The sequence below is a fragment of the Podarcis vaucheri genome (assembly GCF_965113315.1).
Source record: "Podarcis vaucheri genome assembly, chromosome: Z".
Classification (NCBI taxonomy): domain Eukaryota; kingdom Metazoa; phylum Chordata; class Lepidosauria; order Squamata; family Lacertidae; genus Podarcis; species Podarcis vaucheri.
In genome coordinates, this window is record NC_138758.1 from 37,550,312 (window position 1) to 37,566,149 (window position 15,838).

Genomic DNA, 15,838 nt, shown 5'->3' on the forward strand with positions numbered 1-15,838 from the left:
ACAACTCCTATCAGACCTGGCTGATAAGTCACAAAGCGTATAAAAAGTATTAATGAAACCGGGCAGAGTGCTGTCGTTTAGGGTGCCTGCCAGCCACTTTCCCATCATACTCCATTCCACCCCCAGCCAGCCATACCCTCTTCCCAGTATACTCCATTCCATCCCCCCACCCACCTCCAATTTCTGGTTCCCCAACCCCACTGAGCTATAGAGAAATTCTATGGCCATTGAAAATGCTCAGTGCTTGGAAGCCTCAGTTTGGTATGCTGGTTTTATTCTCTCCCTTGTTTACGGCTGCTGCACTTTATTGAGAATTTAAAGCCACCTATAAAACGTTTGCCATTCATCATAAAGTTGGTTAAAAACAACAACAGTTCTCACCTTCCTCCTTTTCTCAAAGTTGATCAGGCCAGCCTGAAAGAAAAGAAAAGCAGGTCATTAAAACCCAGCGAATGCCCCACCCCCGTCCCCAGCTGCCCACCAGTTCAATTTCTGAGTATCCAAAATGTGGAAAAACTTTAAGAATAGGTAAGTTTGCAGCAAAAATAACAGATTCAAGGATCTAATCAGAAAACTGTACTTTTCTGCAACCATCATTGGATTGTTGCTTTTTAGAAGGGAGAGTTCTAAGCATGATGTGATTCATAAAAAAGAAGCATTATGAAATGAACCTGGAGATGTCAGGGATTTGAACCCAGAACCTTCTGCATGCAAAGCAGATGCCCTACCAATGAGCCACAAGTCTTTGCTGTACTCTGTTTAACAGGGGTGAGGAACCTATGGCCCTCCAAATGTTGCTGGAGTCCCATCAGGCCCAGGCAGCATTGTGTAACGGTCAGAGATGATGGAAAAAAAACCACAAGACTCATTTTTCAACGGCACTTGCATTTCAGATTTTCAACTGTACGCCCCTCATGAGCAGGGGCTGTTCTCATTTTGGTGATGCTGTTTAGGCTTGCAGTTGAAATGGTTTCCCAATAACAAAAAAAAAAAAAAAAAAAAAGCATTTAGGCACCCCTTTAAAATCTGTAGGAAGCTACAAATGCCCACCAGGGGGCAGTGTGACTACAGGTAAAAAGATCTGCTCATGTGAGACTCTTAGGGAGACCTTATAAGGTTCCATCATGGAAACATTATGCAGTGGTGTGCCATTTCTTTACAGGAAAAAAATTAGCGCAACAGGGAATGTGGCAAAGGAAAGATTAGTTTGCTTGAAAGAGGGAACGGGGCGGGGGGAAGGCTTGGTGATACTTACATCCACGTAGTCCTTCATGGCTGTGTCCAACATCACTAAGTCAGTGAGGAAGGTGCCCAGGTAAGGGATGGTGCCTTGCATCACGCCCTGTAACAGGAGCCAAGGGGTTAAGATCAATGAGAGAGCCACCGTGTCCAGAGAGTCCCAACATGGGAGTTGGTTAAAAAATGAGAGATAAGGAAGCTTTGGCCCTCTGAACTTCAACTGCCTATGTTTCTGGGTCACTGGCAATGCTTGCAGGGGCTGATGGGAAATGTAGTTCAGCCGTGTCTGGAGGGCCAAAGCTTCCCCGCCTGTAATAAAGAGGATTTCCACCACCACACATCAGGACCAAAGGTTCCACAAAATATGGAGTGCACCCAAGGTCCCCCCCGGGCTTGATCTCGGAAGAGGTATTCCCTCCACTCTCACTATAGGGGCAGCCTTCCATCTTTTGCTAGCAGAAAGGAATGCTGCAACTTAGATCAGCAGGCCTCTAGCCCTCCAGACATTGCTGGACTACAACTCCCATCATTCCCAATTATTGGCCAGTGCTAGCAGCAAGGGCTGATGGGAGTTTGAGTCCTGGAGGGCCACAGAGGTTCCTTACCCCTGGCTTAGAAGGATCAAGGGAGAAGGTGAAACGAAAAACCTATTTCTCTAACCAAGAATCTGAAATTCTGCTGATATCTCCAAATAGCACAGACTTATGAATCTGGCTTGGCATTTCTTTATTGCATTTATATCCCATCTTTCCTCCAAGGAGCTAAAGGTGGCATACATAGTTCTCTTCCTGTTCTACCCACACAACAACCCTGTGAGGTGGGTTAGGCTGGCCTGAGGCTACGCAGTGAGCTTCCAGTGAGGATTTGAATCCTGACCTCCCAAGTCCTAGCCTGGCCTGGCACCCTAACCACTAAACCACACAGCCTCTCTGGTAAAAAGTCCTATAAAACCCCATATCCGACTCACCATCTCCCGCTGCTGCTGCTGCCGTTTCTGAGCCCTCTTTGGGTTAATCTCTAGGGTGGCGAACTTGGAGGTCCCCTCCTGCATTGCCAAGGAAAGAGAGACAGGGAACCATTAATATGAGAGTCTGGGTGTACAGCTTTCTTTCGAGATGACTGCAGTAATCATCAATAAACAAGAGTGGCAGGAGGGCCACAGTTCAGTCCCTGGTGGCATCTCCAGGTAGCCCTGGAAAAGACTATGCCCCCCCCCGCCTGAGACCCTGAAGAACTGCTGCCAGTCAGTGTAGACAATAGTGAGCAAGATGGACTGAGAATTTGGCTCCGTATAATGAGGATCTGACTCAGTAGAAGACAGCTTCTTATTTATTTCAACCTCTTATTCAGAACCACGAGGACTAGAATCTTAGTTCGTTTTTAAGGGAAGGGCCACAGCTCAGTGCTACAGCATATGCTGTGGGTGCATTAGGTTCAATCACCAATGGTATTTCCAGGTAGGGCTAGTGTGGCCCAATGTACAGCCAAGGGCCACAGGTGGACCTCAAAACCTTTTCTGGAAACCCTTGGCAACATTTAACACTCCCCCCCCAAAAAAAACCTCCTTGCACTGCCTTCCCAAAGCTAGGTAAGCAAGGTGCTGGTTTGGAGAAGGCAGCACAAGGGCTGGGGGCATCAAATTTTGGCCTAGGTACCCCCATGTCAAAATAGTATTGCCGTCCACCCAGTATGAAAAGTTGGACAGCCCTGGTAGAAAGGTTTCCTGCTTTAACCCTTGAGGAGCTGCTGACAGTCAGTGTAGGAAATACTGAGCTTGCTAGATCAACGGTCTGACTTACAACCAGTATCAGGCAGCCTCCTATATTTCCTATGCAATGGTTTTTATATGCACAGTTGTATTGTTCATGCACATTTAAAGTAGATTAAAGTGTTTGCAGGCTTGAAGAATCAGGATTTCTGCAGTTAGGGAAGTGATGGGGAAATGCTTTGAAAAATGTGGACGACTGATTAAAGGGGGTATGACTAGATGACCCTTTAAGCTCTAAAATTCTATGATTCTGAGATGTGTAGTCGCACAGTGCAAGCAGATTAATGCTCACTTTTGTGTAAGCACACCACCATTAAATCAGAGCAAATGATCAGTAGAGGCCAGATTATGATCTACACTCTGCAGAAACTCTGTGCAAGAAAAGCCTGGATCAACTGCAGGAATCCTGGTTTAATGGAATCATGGAAGCAGGAGAGCATTTAAAAACTGACTACAAGGTGGGGTGTCACCCAGGGTCCGGGTCGCAAACCCCACCCATTGCTTAGATGGATGAGCAGTAATTCTGGGAAAGCTTTGATTGCAGTTTGCTGATAAGAAGAGGGAATCCCTCTGGAATGACTCAATCAGTAGAGAACCAGATGATAACTCTTAATCTGAGGATCACGGGTCCGAGCTGCACATTGCGCAAAAGATTGCTGCATTGCAGGGGCTGGACTAGAAGACTCTTGTGGACTCTATGATATTCTCTTCCCTGGTACTTATCTCTCACCCTCATCATCCTCACAGGGAACTCCTTAGCTGCTGAGTCCAGGAGGTGCCCAAGCCAAGCAGAGAAGAATCTAAAAACAGCTGTCTCTGCCCGGTTTGCCGCAACAGCATTAAAGGAGGCATGACCCATTCCCTAGCAGAAGAGGGGGATGGGAAGATCTCTCTCAGGATTTACAGTAGATCAACAAAAGGTTTCTGGTTCTCAGGTCACTTCCAGACATCCTGTTTCTTAAGCCTTCATCCTGATTCGTTCGCCCCAAGTTATTGTGAGTTTTTAAGATAACTGTTTTGCTGAGCATTATGCCGGGGAGTTAAAAGCCATCCATTATTTACTGAGAGTTATTCCTTGAAGCTTGCCCAAGGTCACACTCAGGTTGCTTCGTGACTGAGTGGGGAGGATTTGAACCCTGGTCTCCCAGGCCCTAGTCTGAGACACTCAAGATATCTTTGCTAATCTTTTTAGACAACTGTCTTTTTATCTGATATCTTTGCTAATCTACTTCAAACAACCCAGGGATTTCTCCCAAGAAATCCTCATCTACCTTGTGACCAGTGGCGTAGGAAGGGGGGGGTACGGTGGGTGCGGGCCGCCCCGGGTGTCATCACTGGGGTGTGTGTGACAAAATGGCAAAATATGAGTTTTTAAAATAAATAAATAAAAATTGGGCTCACAAAACTTTTTAGTTCAGTCAACAAACACAACTAAATGTGGCTGGCACTGGGCGCCACACTGCGGGGGCCGGCACACTTACAGCGGGGCCTAAAGCGTGCCCAAGCCATGTGTCTCTCCTGGGAGTGACGTGGTGGCTTGGGCATCTGCAGGCTCTGCGCTGCCTGAAACAGTAGTGTGGGGCTTGCGTCTGTCCACCACCTCTCCCCCAGCCGCCCTACAGCTGAGCGGGAGGCAGCGGGGAGGCTTTGTGCAGTGCGCCCTGCCCTGGCTCGCCCCGCCCCCCAGGTGCAGGGTGTGTGCGCCACCCCGGACACCCGAGCGGCTAGTTACGCCATTGCTTGTGACCTATCTCCAAGCTGGCCAGAGAGAGAGGAGAAATCACACAACCACTCCACTTTCATGGAGGATAAATGGACCACAGAAGTGAGTGGTGATTTTCGGCCTACCCCTTTAGAAAAACCCTTTCAGATCCTCTAAGAGACAACTTTGCTGTGTCTTTGCAGAATACAGCTGCTTTGTATTTAATCCATTAATTAGTGGAGGAAAAAACCCCTGAGGTGTGGTTGCCAGACTAAAACATCTCCAAAGGTAAGGACATAAGTAATGGAAAGAGGGTAGGAGTCTCACTTAGCAACTTCCATGACAAAGCATGTATAAAGCAAACAGCCAAATGCCAACATCACGGACACTGACCAATCAGTGCTGCACATAGGAGGATTTTAGGGTAAAGCTGTAGACATTATTTCTTGCACACCCCCAGCAAAGAAAAGCATATTCCAAATGCCTGAATGCCTGTCACCCAATAAAATCTTCCACCTGGCTTCACCCCAAAATGGGTAACAGTTCTCATCAATCGGTCACTTCACAACATTCCTGCCCAGGGCAAATGAAATAAAGCTTTCAAGCATCAGTGGGACCAAACCGATCAAGCACATGTGTCTTGCAGATTTCTTTACTTTTTATTATTAGCAGGTACAGTGGTACCTCAGGTTAAGAACTTAATTCGTTCTGGAGGTCTGTTCTTAACCTGAAACTGTTCTTAACCTGAGGCACCACTTTAGCTAATGGGGCCTTCCGCTGCCGTTACACGATTTCTGTTCTCATCCTGAGGTAAAGTTCTTAACCCAAGGTACTATTTCTGGGTTAGCGGAGTCTGTAACCTGAAGCATCTGTAACCAGAGGTACCACTGTATTTTAAAAGCAGGCATCTTACCTTAATGAGAAGCTCCCGACTCAAGGAATGGTTGTTCTCGTCTGAGAAGATTTCTGACAGCTCGTGGAAAGTGCGGAAGCTTTCTCTGTCAAGAGGGAACAAGGGTATCACTAAAACAACGTACTGCTTTTAACAAGTCTTCTAAGCTGGAGGTTTCTATCCCACTTGGTATCTATATTGGTTTCGAAAACATTTTTACATATGCCATTGCTTTAACTGTATTCTATACACGTAATGTTTTAAATCAGTTTTACATAACACAATACTGCATTGCAGCGGGTTGGTCTAGATGACCTTTGGGGTCCCTTCCAACTCCACAATTTCACAAGTCCATGATTGCTCTAGTCAATTACAGGAAGGGCCATAGCTCAGTTACAGAGCACCTGCTCTGCATGCAGAAAGTCCCAGGTTCAACCCCCAATGGCATCTCCAAGTAGGGCTGGGAAAGAACCCTAATGTGACACTCCAGAGAGCTGCTGCCAGTCAGTGTAGAGTAGACAACACTGAACTAGATGGATCTATGTTCCAACTCAGTATCAGACAGCCTCCTATATTTCCCATGTCACTGTTTTTTATAGACACCACCGTATTGTGGATTTGCTTCAAGATGCTTCACAGGAAGCACTTCGATATGCATGGATTTCAGAAATCCTTACAACAGCAATCACACTGTGCAGCAAGCCAATGCTATTATCCCTTTGCTGCAGGTATGAGTTTGAAATAACAGTTGCCTTGCCTGCAACCGCCCAGTGAATGTGTAGCAGAGGCAAGATCTGAGATGGAAGACTTGGTGGTGCTGACACCCAAGAGGGATCTGCAGTGCATGCACTTTATCCCCCTGCACCCAAATTCTTCCTTCATACCCTACTCACCGGGAGACCTCATCCCATGTCTTCTTCAACCTGTGAACAGCGTTGCATTGCAGGGCAGAGAGAATGGCCCGGAGGGAAGAGAAATTCTTTAGGATCCGGCATTCCTGGAGGAGCACAAGGAAAAACATTGGGTGCTAGAATGAGCTAGAAAGAGGAGATGCACACGCAGAGGTTAAAAAAAACCCTTATTGTGCGTTAAGGGTTAGGCAGTTGTTTCCTGGATCCTCTGCCCAGCATTTGAACTGCTATCTTAATTTCCTGGAATGGATTAAGTTCTGTGGCATATACATATACATATGTGTGTTTGTGTGGGGGGGGGGAGAGAGAGATATTTGCATTTAGGTGACCCAAATGTTGCAGTCAAAAGGAAATGCAAATTAAAACTCCCCGGTTACAGGTAAGCAACAAACTAAAAACTTGTTGCCTATGTTGAGTTTTGCTGCACTTAACAGCAGTGTTAGTAGCGAAGAACGTAAAAATGTAAGCAGAGCCTTGTGGATCAGGCCACTGGTCCAGCATCCTGTTCTCACACTGGCCAACTAGGTACCCTGTTGAGAAGCCTAAGAGCAGGACTTGCTTGTGATCCCCAGCAACTGGAGTTCAGAGGCATCCTCCCTCTTGGCAGTGGAAGCAGAGCACAGCCATTGAGGCTAGTAGCTGTTGGTAGCCCTTCTCCTCCACGAACCTGCCTAATCCTCTTTTAAAGCCACCCAAGTTGGTGGCAGTCACTGTCTTCTGTGGTGAGGGCTAGAAACTTGATTGAAAAGAAACACCCCCCAAAAAAACAACAACCACCCATGTTCTTGAAATGCCCCATTCCAAAACATACTTTGGATTGAGTCCCATCTCAAACCACAATACTATTTATTTGTTTTTTTGGAGGGGTCTACAGCCAAGCAACCTACCCGAGCTACTTGAATCCAGTGGTCCACCACCTTGGCTCTTTGCTGTGGCTTCAGGGCCCGGTCCCCAAGGCAAGTTGAAATGATGCAGTTGGTGACACGGTTAAACTGGGAGACGGTCGCCCGGATGGTGGGGGCCAAGTGCTCCTTGCCTTTCTTGTCCCGCTGGGACCAGATGCAGCCAAGGCAGTGATAGGGAACCACCTTTTTGAAAAGCTCCTGCAACAGAGAGGCATTAAGACAAGGATCAGGAAAAGCAAGGATGGTGGCTTGAAGAGGGCAAGTTGTCATTCATTTACAGTGGAGGCTCGGGTTGCGAACGTGATCCGTGCAGGAGGCATGTTCGCAACCTGCAGCGCCACGTCTGCGCATGTGTGGGTTGCGATTCGGCGCTTCTGTGCATGCACAAAGCGTGATTTAGTGGGTCTGTGCATGCGCCGAAACCCGGCAGTAACCTGTTCCAGTACTTCCAGGTTCGGCACGGTGTGCAACCAGAAAATGCACAACCTGAAGCGTCTGTAACCTGAAGTATGACTGTATTTAGAAATTTAATGCCCTTTCCAAGGGTTTTGGAGGAGGAGGAACATAAGCACATCAGAACATCCTGCTGGATGCATCTTGTCTAGCATCTTTTTTGCACAGCGACTAGCCAGATGTCCACAAGGGTGACCTGAGCACAACAGCATCCTCCCCTCCTGCGGTTTCCCGCGACTGGTACCCAGAGGCATGGCTAAGTTGCCTAAGGCTTTATGAGCCAAAACTGAATTGAAACTGGAAGAAACTGATAGCCAATGCAGCCAGGTCGGCATCCATGTCATATGCTCATTCCATCTAAGTCCTAATGGGAAATCTGGCTGCTGAACTCTCGGTTAGTTGCAGTTTCCAAAAAAAGTCTTCAAGGCCAGCCCCATGCAGCAATCTAACTCAGAGTAGATTGGTGTATCTTATGTACGAGAGCGGGTGGGGGTGGGGATTGTCACAGAAAGCACGCCCGGGCTGAATCAGACACTCACGGCATCCATTAGTGTGAATTGTTCGGCCACCATCTCTGGCGAGAAAGAGAGGAAATCTAGCTTGCCTTCTCCTAGCCCATTCTCCTCTTCTAGCCGCAGGGTGCAGCTGGCATGGTCCACAGCTGGGAGAGACAAGGGGACAGAGTCAAGGCACGGAGCAACTGGCAGGAAGGCCAATCTAAGCACAGATCAGAGGGGCTATAAAAGGAAGTGGCAGAGAACACCCTTCGCAGGAAGAATTCAATCCTTGGCATCTCCAGCTAAAAGGGTCTCGTGGAGTCAGGCTGAGACCATCTCCAAAGCTGAAGGCCTGGAGGCAGCTGCTGCCAGTCAGACTAGAGACTATAGGCACCCCTGATTTTGTATGTGTTCAAAGAACATGTGACTATGCATGCAAAGGCCATTTTTGGACCAGACACAATGGGGGCATAACAAGCTTATGTGTGCTCCATGATGTCCTGGAATGCAACCCCTGCACAAATCAAGGGTTGCCTGCACATGTCCCACCCACCCCACCCACCAATGGCCATTTTGGACTGTAGCTGTAGTCCAAAATCTCTGGAGGGCACCAGATTAGTGAAGTTTGGCCTGTATGATGGAAGGGGGCCATCGCTCAGCTGTAGGGCAAAAGTCTTGCATCTGCAAGGCTCCAAGTCCAGTCCTCGGGATATCCAGATAAATGGAGTTGCGGGTGGTGGTGGTGGGGGAGAATCCTCTCTGCCTGCCTGTGACCTAGCAGAGCTGCTGCCAGTCAGAGTTAGCGGCCCTGGGGTATGTGGAACGACCGGCCAATGCACTGGAATGCAGCTGCTTAATCTTAACCTGGCCTTTCTTGCCTATGGAGCTCAGGCAGGCTGCCCCACCCATTCCTGCTTGCTATCTTATCTCCACAACAACCCTGTGAGGTAGACTAAGCTGAGAGAGAGAAAGAGAGAGAGAGAGAAGCCCTGCTCACCTTCCGCCTCCACCTCGGCCCGCTCCTGCTGCTGGAACTGCGTGAAGAGGATGCGGGCTCTCCGCTCCAGGTCTGAGCCTGGGATGTTGAGCCGCACATAAATTATCAGCTGCTTCAGGCAGGCGTAGTCCGGAGGCTTGCGGAAGTCTTCGGAGTACTGATCCAGCCAGGCACCCAGGATGGACGAGATGGTGCTGAGGAGGAGGAGGAAGAATAAGAAGTTGGGCTTCCTCCACAAGCCAGGCCAATGGGCATTTCAGAGGGTTGCATTGCACCCAAAAAGGGGGGGGGGGTTGACCTTGAGGGGTGGGGATCCTCCGGCCCATGGACCTAATTGCTCCACCCCTTTTGACTAAGTCCCATGCCTTATGTATGTGACACCCCAGGTACGGAGGCAGCTGAGCCAAAGGAGGCAATGGTCGCTGATCGTCCACATGGGCATCTGACATCGGGGTGATATCAGGTGACTGACAGATGGGCAGCCCCAGCGGGAGGGGGGGCATGGGAAGTTGAGGATCTGTGGCCCTCTGGCTGGATCCAATCCCTCACCCCTACTTCCATGCACAGAATCCAGGCTGAAGAAGGGTTCCTCACCCCTGTCCTGGGGTAAACCACTTCTGAATCTTTTACTGTGTCTCTCTTGCACGCACACAAAATATTGCCATGCTGGTTAGAAATCTGAGGAAGTTGCCCAGCACTCCATCCCTGCTAAGGTATCTAAGACGGTAGCCTCCAGGTGTTGTTGGACTACAACTCCCATCAGCCCCTACTAGTTTGTTCAACGGTGAAGGAATGATGGGAGTTGAGGTCCAATGACGTCTGGGGAGTACTACCTTGATTACCCCCTGTGCCATCACTCACAGGCCAGACACTTACTTTTTCAGCTCCAGCCTCTCGTCCACTGCATGCCTGGGGTGGTCTCCGTTGACCTGGAGGTGCAGTTTGCCATATCTAGAGGACCAGGGAAAGCCAATCAAAGCTTTGTGATGCCCACACATGCGTTTCAGGGATTACTTGCCCCCAAAACAGTTCCGACTACCAGCATGGTCAGGCATGATGGAAATTGTATTATCGTTTCATTTCATTTATGAATCACCCCCCATGAGCTGTCTCACAAAGCCATTTAGAATAAAACAACATTGCACTGGGTAAAAAAAGAATAAAGATTCTCATCCTCATCCGTGGTAGATTTTGTACAGGGCTTTCAGAATAACCTTTCTGAGGTAATAACTGCCATTTTTATCAATCACTGTTTATTTCACCAGTGAATTGCTCCTCCTCATCCGGAAGTGATTTACCAAAAAAGCAATTATGAATATAAAAATGGTTTAAAACCATGGCTCATCCATAAAAATCAATCCAGTGGGGTTCAAGATTTTGGAAGGCTTTCATCATCAGCAGGTGCTGAAAAGAAAGTAGGGAAGGCACTTGTCTGATGTGCAATGAAATGGGGTTCCAAAGGCGCAGTGTCACCCCACTAACGGCCTAATTTTGATGGACAGGCCTTCTGGTAGGATGGCATCTGCAGAATGCCTTCTCCTGCAGAATGCAGTGATTGGCTGGTTATTACTATTACTGCATTTATAACTCACAATTTCCTCCAAGAAGCACAAGGTGGTGTACATGGTACAACCACCTTCCTATTTTACCTCACAACACCCCTGCAAGGTAGGTTGGGCTGAGAGTGAGTGACTGGCCCAAGGCCACTCCATTGAGCTTCATGACTCCATAGGAATTTGGACTCCCCAAAGCCCTAGGCTGACACTCTAACCACTATGCCATACTGTAGTAGAGGAGGAGATCTTTCAGGTATCTGGAGGAGTCCACAGCGACTACCATGCTACACCACTGACTGCTCTTCCCAACAGCAGTTTGGACTCAGGAACTGGTGTCTTACCCCACGGAGCCCCACAAGGAGAGAGAACGCAGAAGATTACCTGTTCAGAAGGAGGTCCAGGACCTGCTTGGTTGTGGCAAAGGCACGGTATGTACAGAGGAAGATGGTGACGTAGGTGGAATCATTGCCTTTGAATGCAGAGACGAGGTATTGCACCAGCTTCTCCAGGGTCCCGGCTTTGATGGTCCGCACCTTACAAGTCTCGTACAGGTTTAAGGCCGACTCGTTCTCAAACTGTGAAAGGGACAGAGAATTACATGAGCCGCTGCTTCAAGGGGAGTTGTGGAAGCCGTTCTAGTGCTTTTCCAGCTGCACTGGCACCCGGTGGAGTACAGGGTCAGATTTAAGGTGCTGGTTTTGACCTTTAAAGCCCTTCACGGCCTAGGACCCTCGTACCTACGGGACCGCCTCTCCCAGTATGCCCCACGGAGGACCTTAAGGTCCATATATAGCAACACCCTAGAGGTCCCGGGCCCTAAGGAAGTTAGATTAGCCTCAACCAGAACCAGGGCCTTTTCAACACTGGCTCCGGCCTGGTGGAACGCTCTGCCTCATGAGACCAGGGCCCTGCAGGATCTAATTTCTTTCCGCAGGGCCTGTAAGACAGAGTTGTTCCACCTGGCCTTTGGCTTAGATTCAGTTTGATTCCCTCCTCCTCTTTCTTTTTCCTTTCTCCTCCTGTGAAGAGGCTGCATCCTAATGTTTTAATGTTGTATTTTAATCTTTTTAAATTGTATTTTAATCAACTTGTTTTTATTATTGGTTGTTAGCCGCCCTGAGCCTGGTCTTGGCTGGGGAGGGCGGGGTATAAATAAAAAATTATTATTATTATTATTGAGCTGTGATGGTGTGGGGGGGGGGACACATTACCCCTCCAAATGTTGCACCGGGTAACATCACTAGGAGTAAGTGCATATCAGGTCCAACTTCCATGTATTATCTGAGAGGCAAGGCCTCTGCTTACATGCCTCTAGCAAAGGACAGCCCTGTTCCACTGGTCAAACACTCAGAACAGCCCTGTAAGGCTGGCGACTTTAGTTGCCTCCACACCAGAGACAGAAAGTTGCACAGGTTCTGAGGTGACATCACAACTAGTGACCTGCAAGCTCATAAAAAAGTCACTTTGGGCCACAGTGCCCTGTCTGTTCTTGCGAAAGGATGGAAGCCTTCACTTACCCCCAGCCATCGCTGCCCCTTGTTGGCTGTGTGGTGGAGCTGGACTTTCCGGAGCGAAATGCTATAGATCACGCCATCTTCCACCTCTTCTCCGATCTCCTGAGTGGAGCTCTGCAAAGGGATCAAAGAAACAGAAAGAGATGGGCAAGTGGACCTAGTAAGTAAAACATATGCACTGTTTTTGTCAGCTTCATGGGTACAAAATGGCAGCCCAAAAGGGATTAGCTCAGGCACAGGCAAACTCTGGCCCTCCAGATGTTTGGGACTACAATTCCCATCATCCCTGACCACTGGTCTTGTTAGCTAGGGATGATGGGAATTGTAGTCCCAAACATCTGGAGGGCCAGAGTTTGCCTATGCCTGGATTAGCTGTTTTCTCCATCTCAAGGCTCCCCAGCCAAAAGGCGGCCATATTTCAAGAGAACGTCCAGATCACAAGAGCTCCACAGAACATGGTAGATGTCCCTTATTTTGAAATACTGCCCAAAAAATCCTGCAGTTTGGGGGCTGTGGCTTTTGACACGCCCACATTTTAAAAAGTTTTAAATCTATTCACTGCCATTGAATCTCAAACCAGGACAGAGCTGGGGGGGAGGATAGGGAGAACATTTGGAAATCTAAGAAAACTGTGGTAGGCACCACTAAATGCCCTTTTAACAGATAAGTGTCTGAGTTCATGCACTGGGGGGGGGGAATACACTTTGGAACTCGCTGCCTATTGACATCAGGCAAGTGCCTTCACTGTACTCTTTCTGGCACCTGCTTAAAACACCTTTGTTTAGATGAGCCTATCCACATATTTAGGAAGCATAAACAAGTTTCAATCTGTTTTTAGTAAATAACAATGATGAGAGATAAAAAATATATATATTGAAAGATGTTCCAGTAGCACCTTAAAGACGAACTAAGTAAAAGCTTTCCAGGTATGAGCTTTCGTGTGTATACACACTTCTTCGGATACTGTTTTAGGTTATTGCTATTTTAATGTTTAAGAAGTAATAATAATAATAATAATAATAATAATAATTTTTTATACCCCACCCTCCCCAGCCAAGACCGGGCTCAGGGTGGCTAACAACCAATAATAAAAACAAGTTGATTAAAATACAATTTAAAAGATTAAGATACAATATTAAAACAATTAGGGAGCAATCTCATCATAGGAGAAAGGAAAAAATAAAAAGGGGGAGGGAATCAAATTGGCTCCAAGCCAAAGGCCAGGTGGAACAACTCTGTCTTACAGGCCCTGTGGAAAGAGATCAGGTCCCGCAGGGCCCTGGTCTCAAGAGACAGAGCGTTCCACCAGGCCGGAGCCAGAGTTGAAAAGGCCCTGGCTCTGGTTGAAGCCAATCTAACTTCCTTAGGGCCCAGGACCTCTAGGGTGTTGCTATATATGGACCTTAAGGTCCTCCGTGGGGCATACCAAGAGAGGTCTTACATTTTTGTTGCTAATTGGTAATTTTATTGTTCTATCTTTTTCTGGTAAACTGTTTCAGTGATGATGATGATTTTTTTTTTTTAACCATCAAGCAGTGTATAAATTTCATTACAATTAAAAAAATGGGCCCATCACCTCCTGGCAAATAGATGGGGAAGAAATGGAGGCAGTGAGAGATTTTACTTTCTTGGGCTCCATGATCAGTGCAGATGGTGACAGCAGTCACGAAATTAAAAGACGCCTGCTCCTTGGGAGAAAGGCGATGGCAAACCTAGACAACATCTTAAAAAGCAGAGACATCACCTTGCCAACAAAGGTCCGTATAGTAAAAGCCATGGTTTTCCCAGTAGTGATGTATGGAAGTGAGAGCTGGACCATAAAGAAGGCTGATCGCCGAAGAATTGATGCTTTTGAATTATGGTGCTGGAGGAGACTCTTGAGAGTCCCATGGACTGCAAGAAGATCAAACCTCTCCATTCTGAAGGAAATCAGCCCTGAGTGCTCACTGGAAGGACAGATCGTGAAGCTGAGGCTCCAATACTTTGGCCACCTCATGAGAAGAGAGGACTCCCTGGAAAAGACCCTGATGTTGGGAAAGATGGAGGGCACAAGGAGAAGGGGACGACAGAGAATGAGATGGTTGGATGGTGTTCTTGAAGCTACTAGCATGAGTTTGATCAAACTGCGGGAGGCAGTGGAGGACAGAAGTGCCTGGCATGCTCTGGTCCATGGGGTCACGAAGAGTCGGACACGACTAAACGACTAAACAACAACAACAACAAAAATAAAAAATTCATTCGCATGTTCTCAATATGCCAGGCTGCAAAGAAGTATCGCACAGAGGCTTTTCATTTGTGGAAGCTGGTTGCGAATGGTGTACTGCCACTTAACAGGGGTTGGGGTTACATGTCACAAAAGCAAGGGTTACAATAAACTGTTGCTGTGTGAATTGTTTCTGTTCAGATAGATTTCTAACTAATCAACCATGCTCTTTTCCTGGATACTTTGTTCTACCTTTACTCACCACTCAATTTTCTCAGTGTCCCCTTCCCCTCGGACAAACAGCATTTTGTGGTTACCGAGAATGCTCAGTTCTCATTGGGCTGTTTTTGTGTGTGAGGGGGTTTCCCTCAAGGTATGTTATTGTACTTCTGCAAGCCTTGAGATTTCCCCAGAGCATGCCACACACCTTCCTCATATTTCTTCCTTGCTCCATTTTGGAAACAGAACTGTCACAATTCGGCATCAGAGCTTGCTATTGTTATTAAGAAAGTAATCTAAAACTTGATCTAAGTTTACCAATCACCACAAGTTTATGCCTGCAAAAATCACTGCAAAATCACTGGAAAACAATCAAATGGCATTTTTAAATGACAACAACGACAACAACAACAACAGGAAGCTGCACATCTTACAAAGTTTACATAACACATGAGATATTAAGTGCACTGGAAAAAGTGACTTTATTTATAAATTAGTGGAATGATAAGATTGTTATATTTTTTCAGTGCTTTGTTTATAGACATATAGTTATAGCTGTTTATTATGAGAACTATATGACTCCCCCCACAATAAGAAATTTGTTCTCTTTCCACTATAAAACCTCGCGCTTAACAGATAATCAGCAAACTTTTTGAATAAATATCTTAATGGTTATGTCAAATATATCAAACAATATCCTTTCTTATATGAATATTATTAAATGTAATCAAACTGTCACTCCCACTCTGTCTTTATATTTGATGTATTCGTACAAACTTAAGTGTTATGCTTAGTTTTTGTAAATTTAGAAGAAGAAGAAATCACAGCACAGAAGTGGAATATGCAACAAATAGTTGCAGCATTGAGAGCTCATGTTCAGGGTGCCAGCCAGCCAGCGCACCCTCTTCCAGGATGCTCCATTCTTTCCCTCCTCCTGCATGATTTACATGCATGCCTCAACAGAACATAAAACTGGGAAAGT

General features: G+C 47.0%; 1 protein-coding gene across 5 annotated transcripts in view; it reads right to left on the reverse strand.

Annotated features, from left to right (window-relative positions):
* Positions 1-15,838, reverse strand: part of RALGDS (ral guanine nucleotide dissociation stimulator) — a 93,305-nt gene that overhangs the window by 8,554 nt on the left and 68,913 nt on the right. For all 5 annotated transcript variants that reach the window (XM_082207819.1, XM_082207816.1, XM_082207818.1 and 2 more), the window contains exons 2-12: positions 12,438-12,548; positions 11,302-11,495; positions 10,241-10,315; positions 9,365-9,558; positions 8,410-8,531; positions 7,400-7,615; positions 6,495-6,598; positions 5,623-5,707; positions 2,207-2,284; positions 1,256-1,342; positions 382-414 (exon numbers count right to left, since the gene is read on the reverse strand). In XM_082207819.1, the coding sequence (XP_082063945.1) occupies positions 382-414; positions 1,256-1,342; positions 2,207-2,284; positions 5,623-5,707; positions 6,495-6,598; positions 7,400-7,615; positions 8,410-8,531; positions 9,365-9,558; positions 10,241-10,315; positions 11,302-11,495; positions 12,438-12,548 (1,299 nt within the window). The remainder of the gene's footprint in view (positions 1-381; positions 415-1,255; positions 1,343-2,206; positions 2,285-5,622; positions 5,708-6,494; positions 6,599-7,399; positions 7,616-8,409; positions 8,532-9,364; positions 9,559-10,240; positions 10,316-11,301; positions 11,496-12,437; positions 12,549-15,838) is intronic.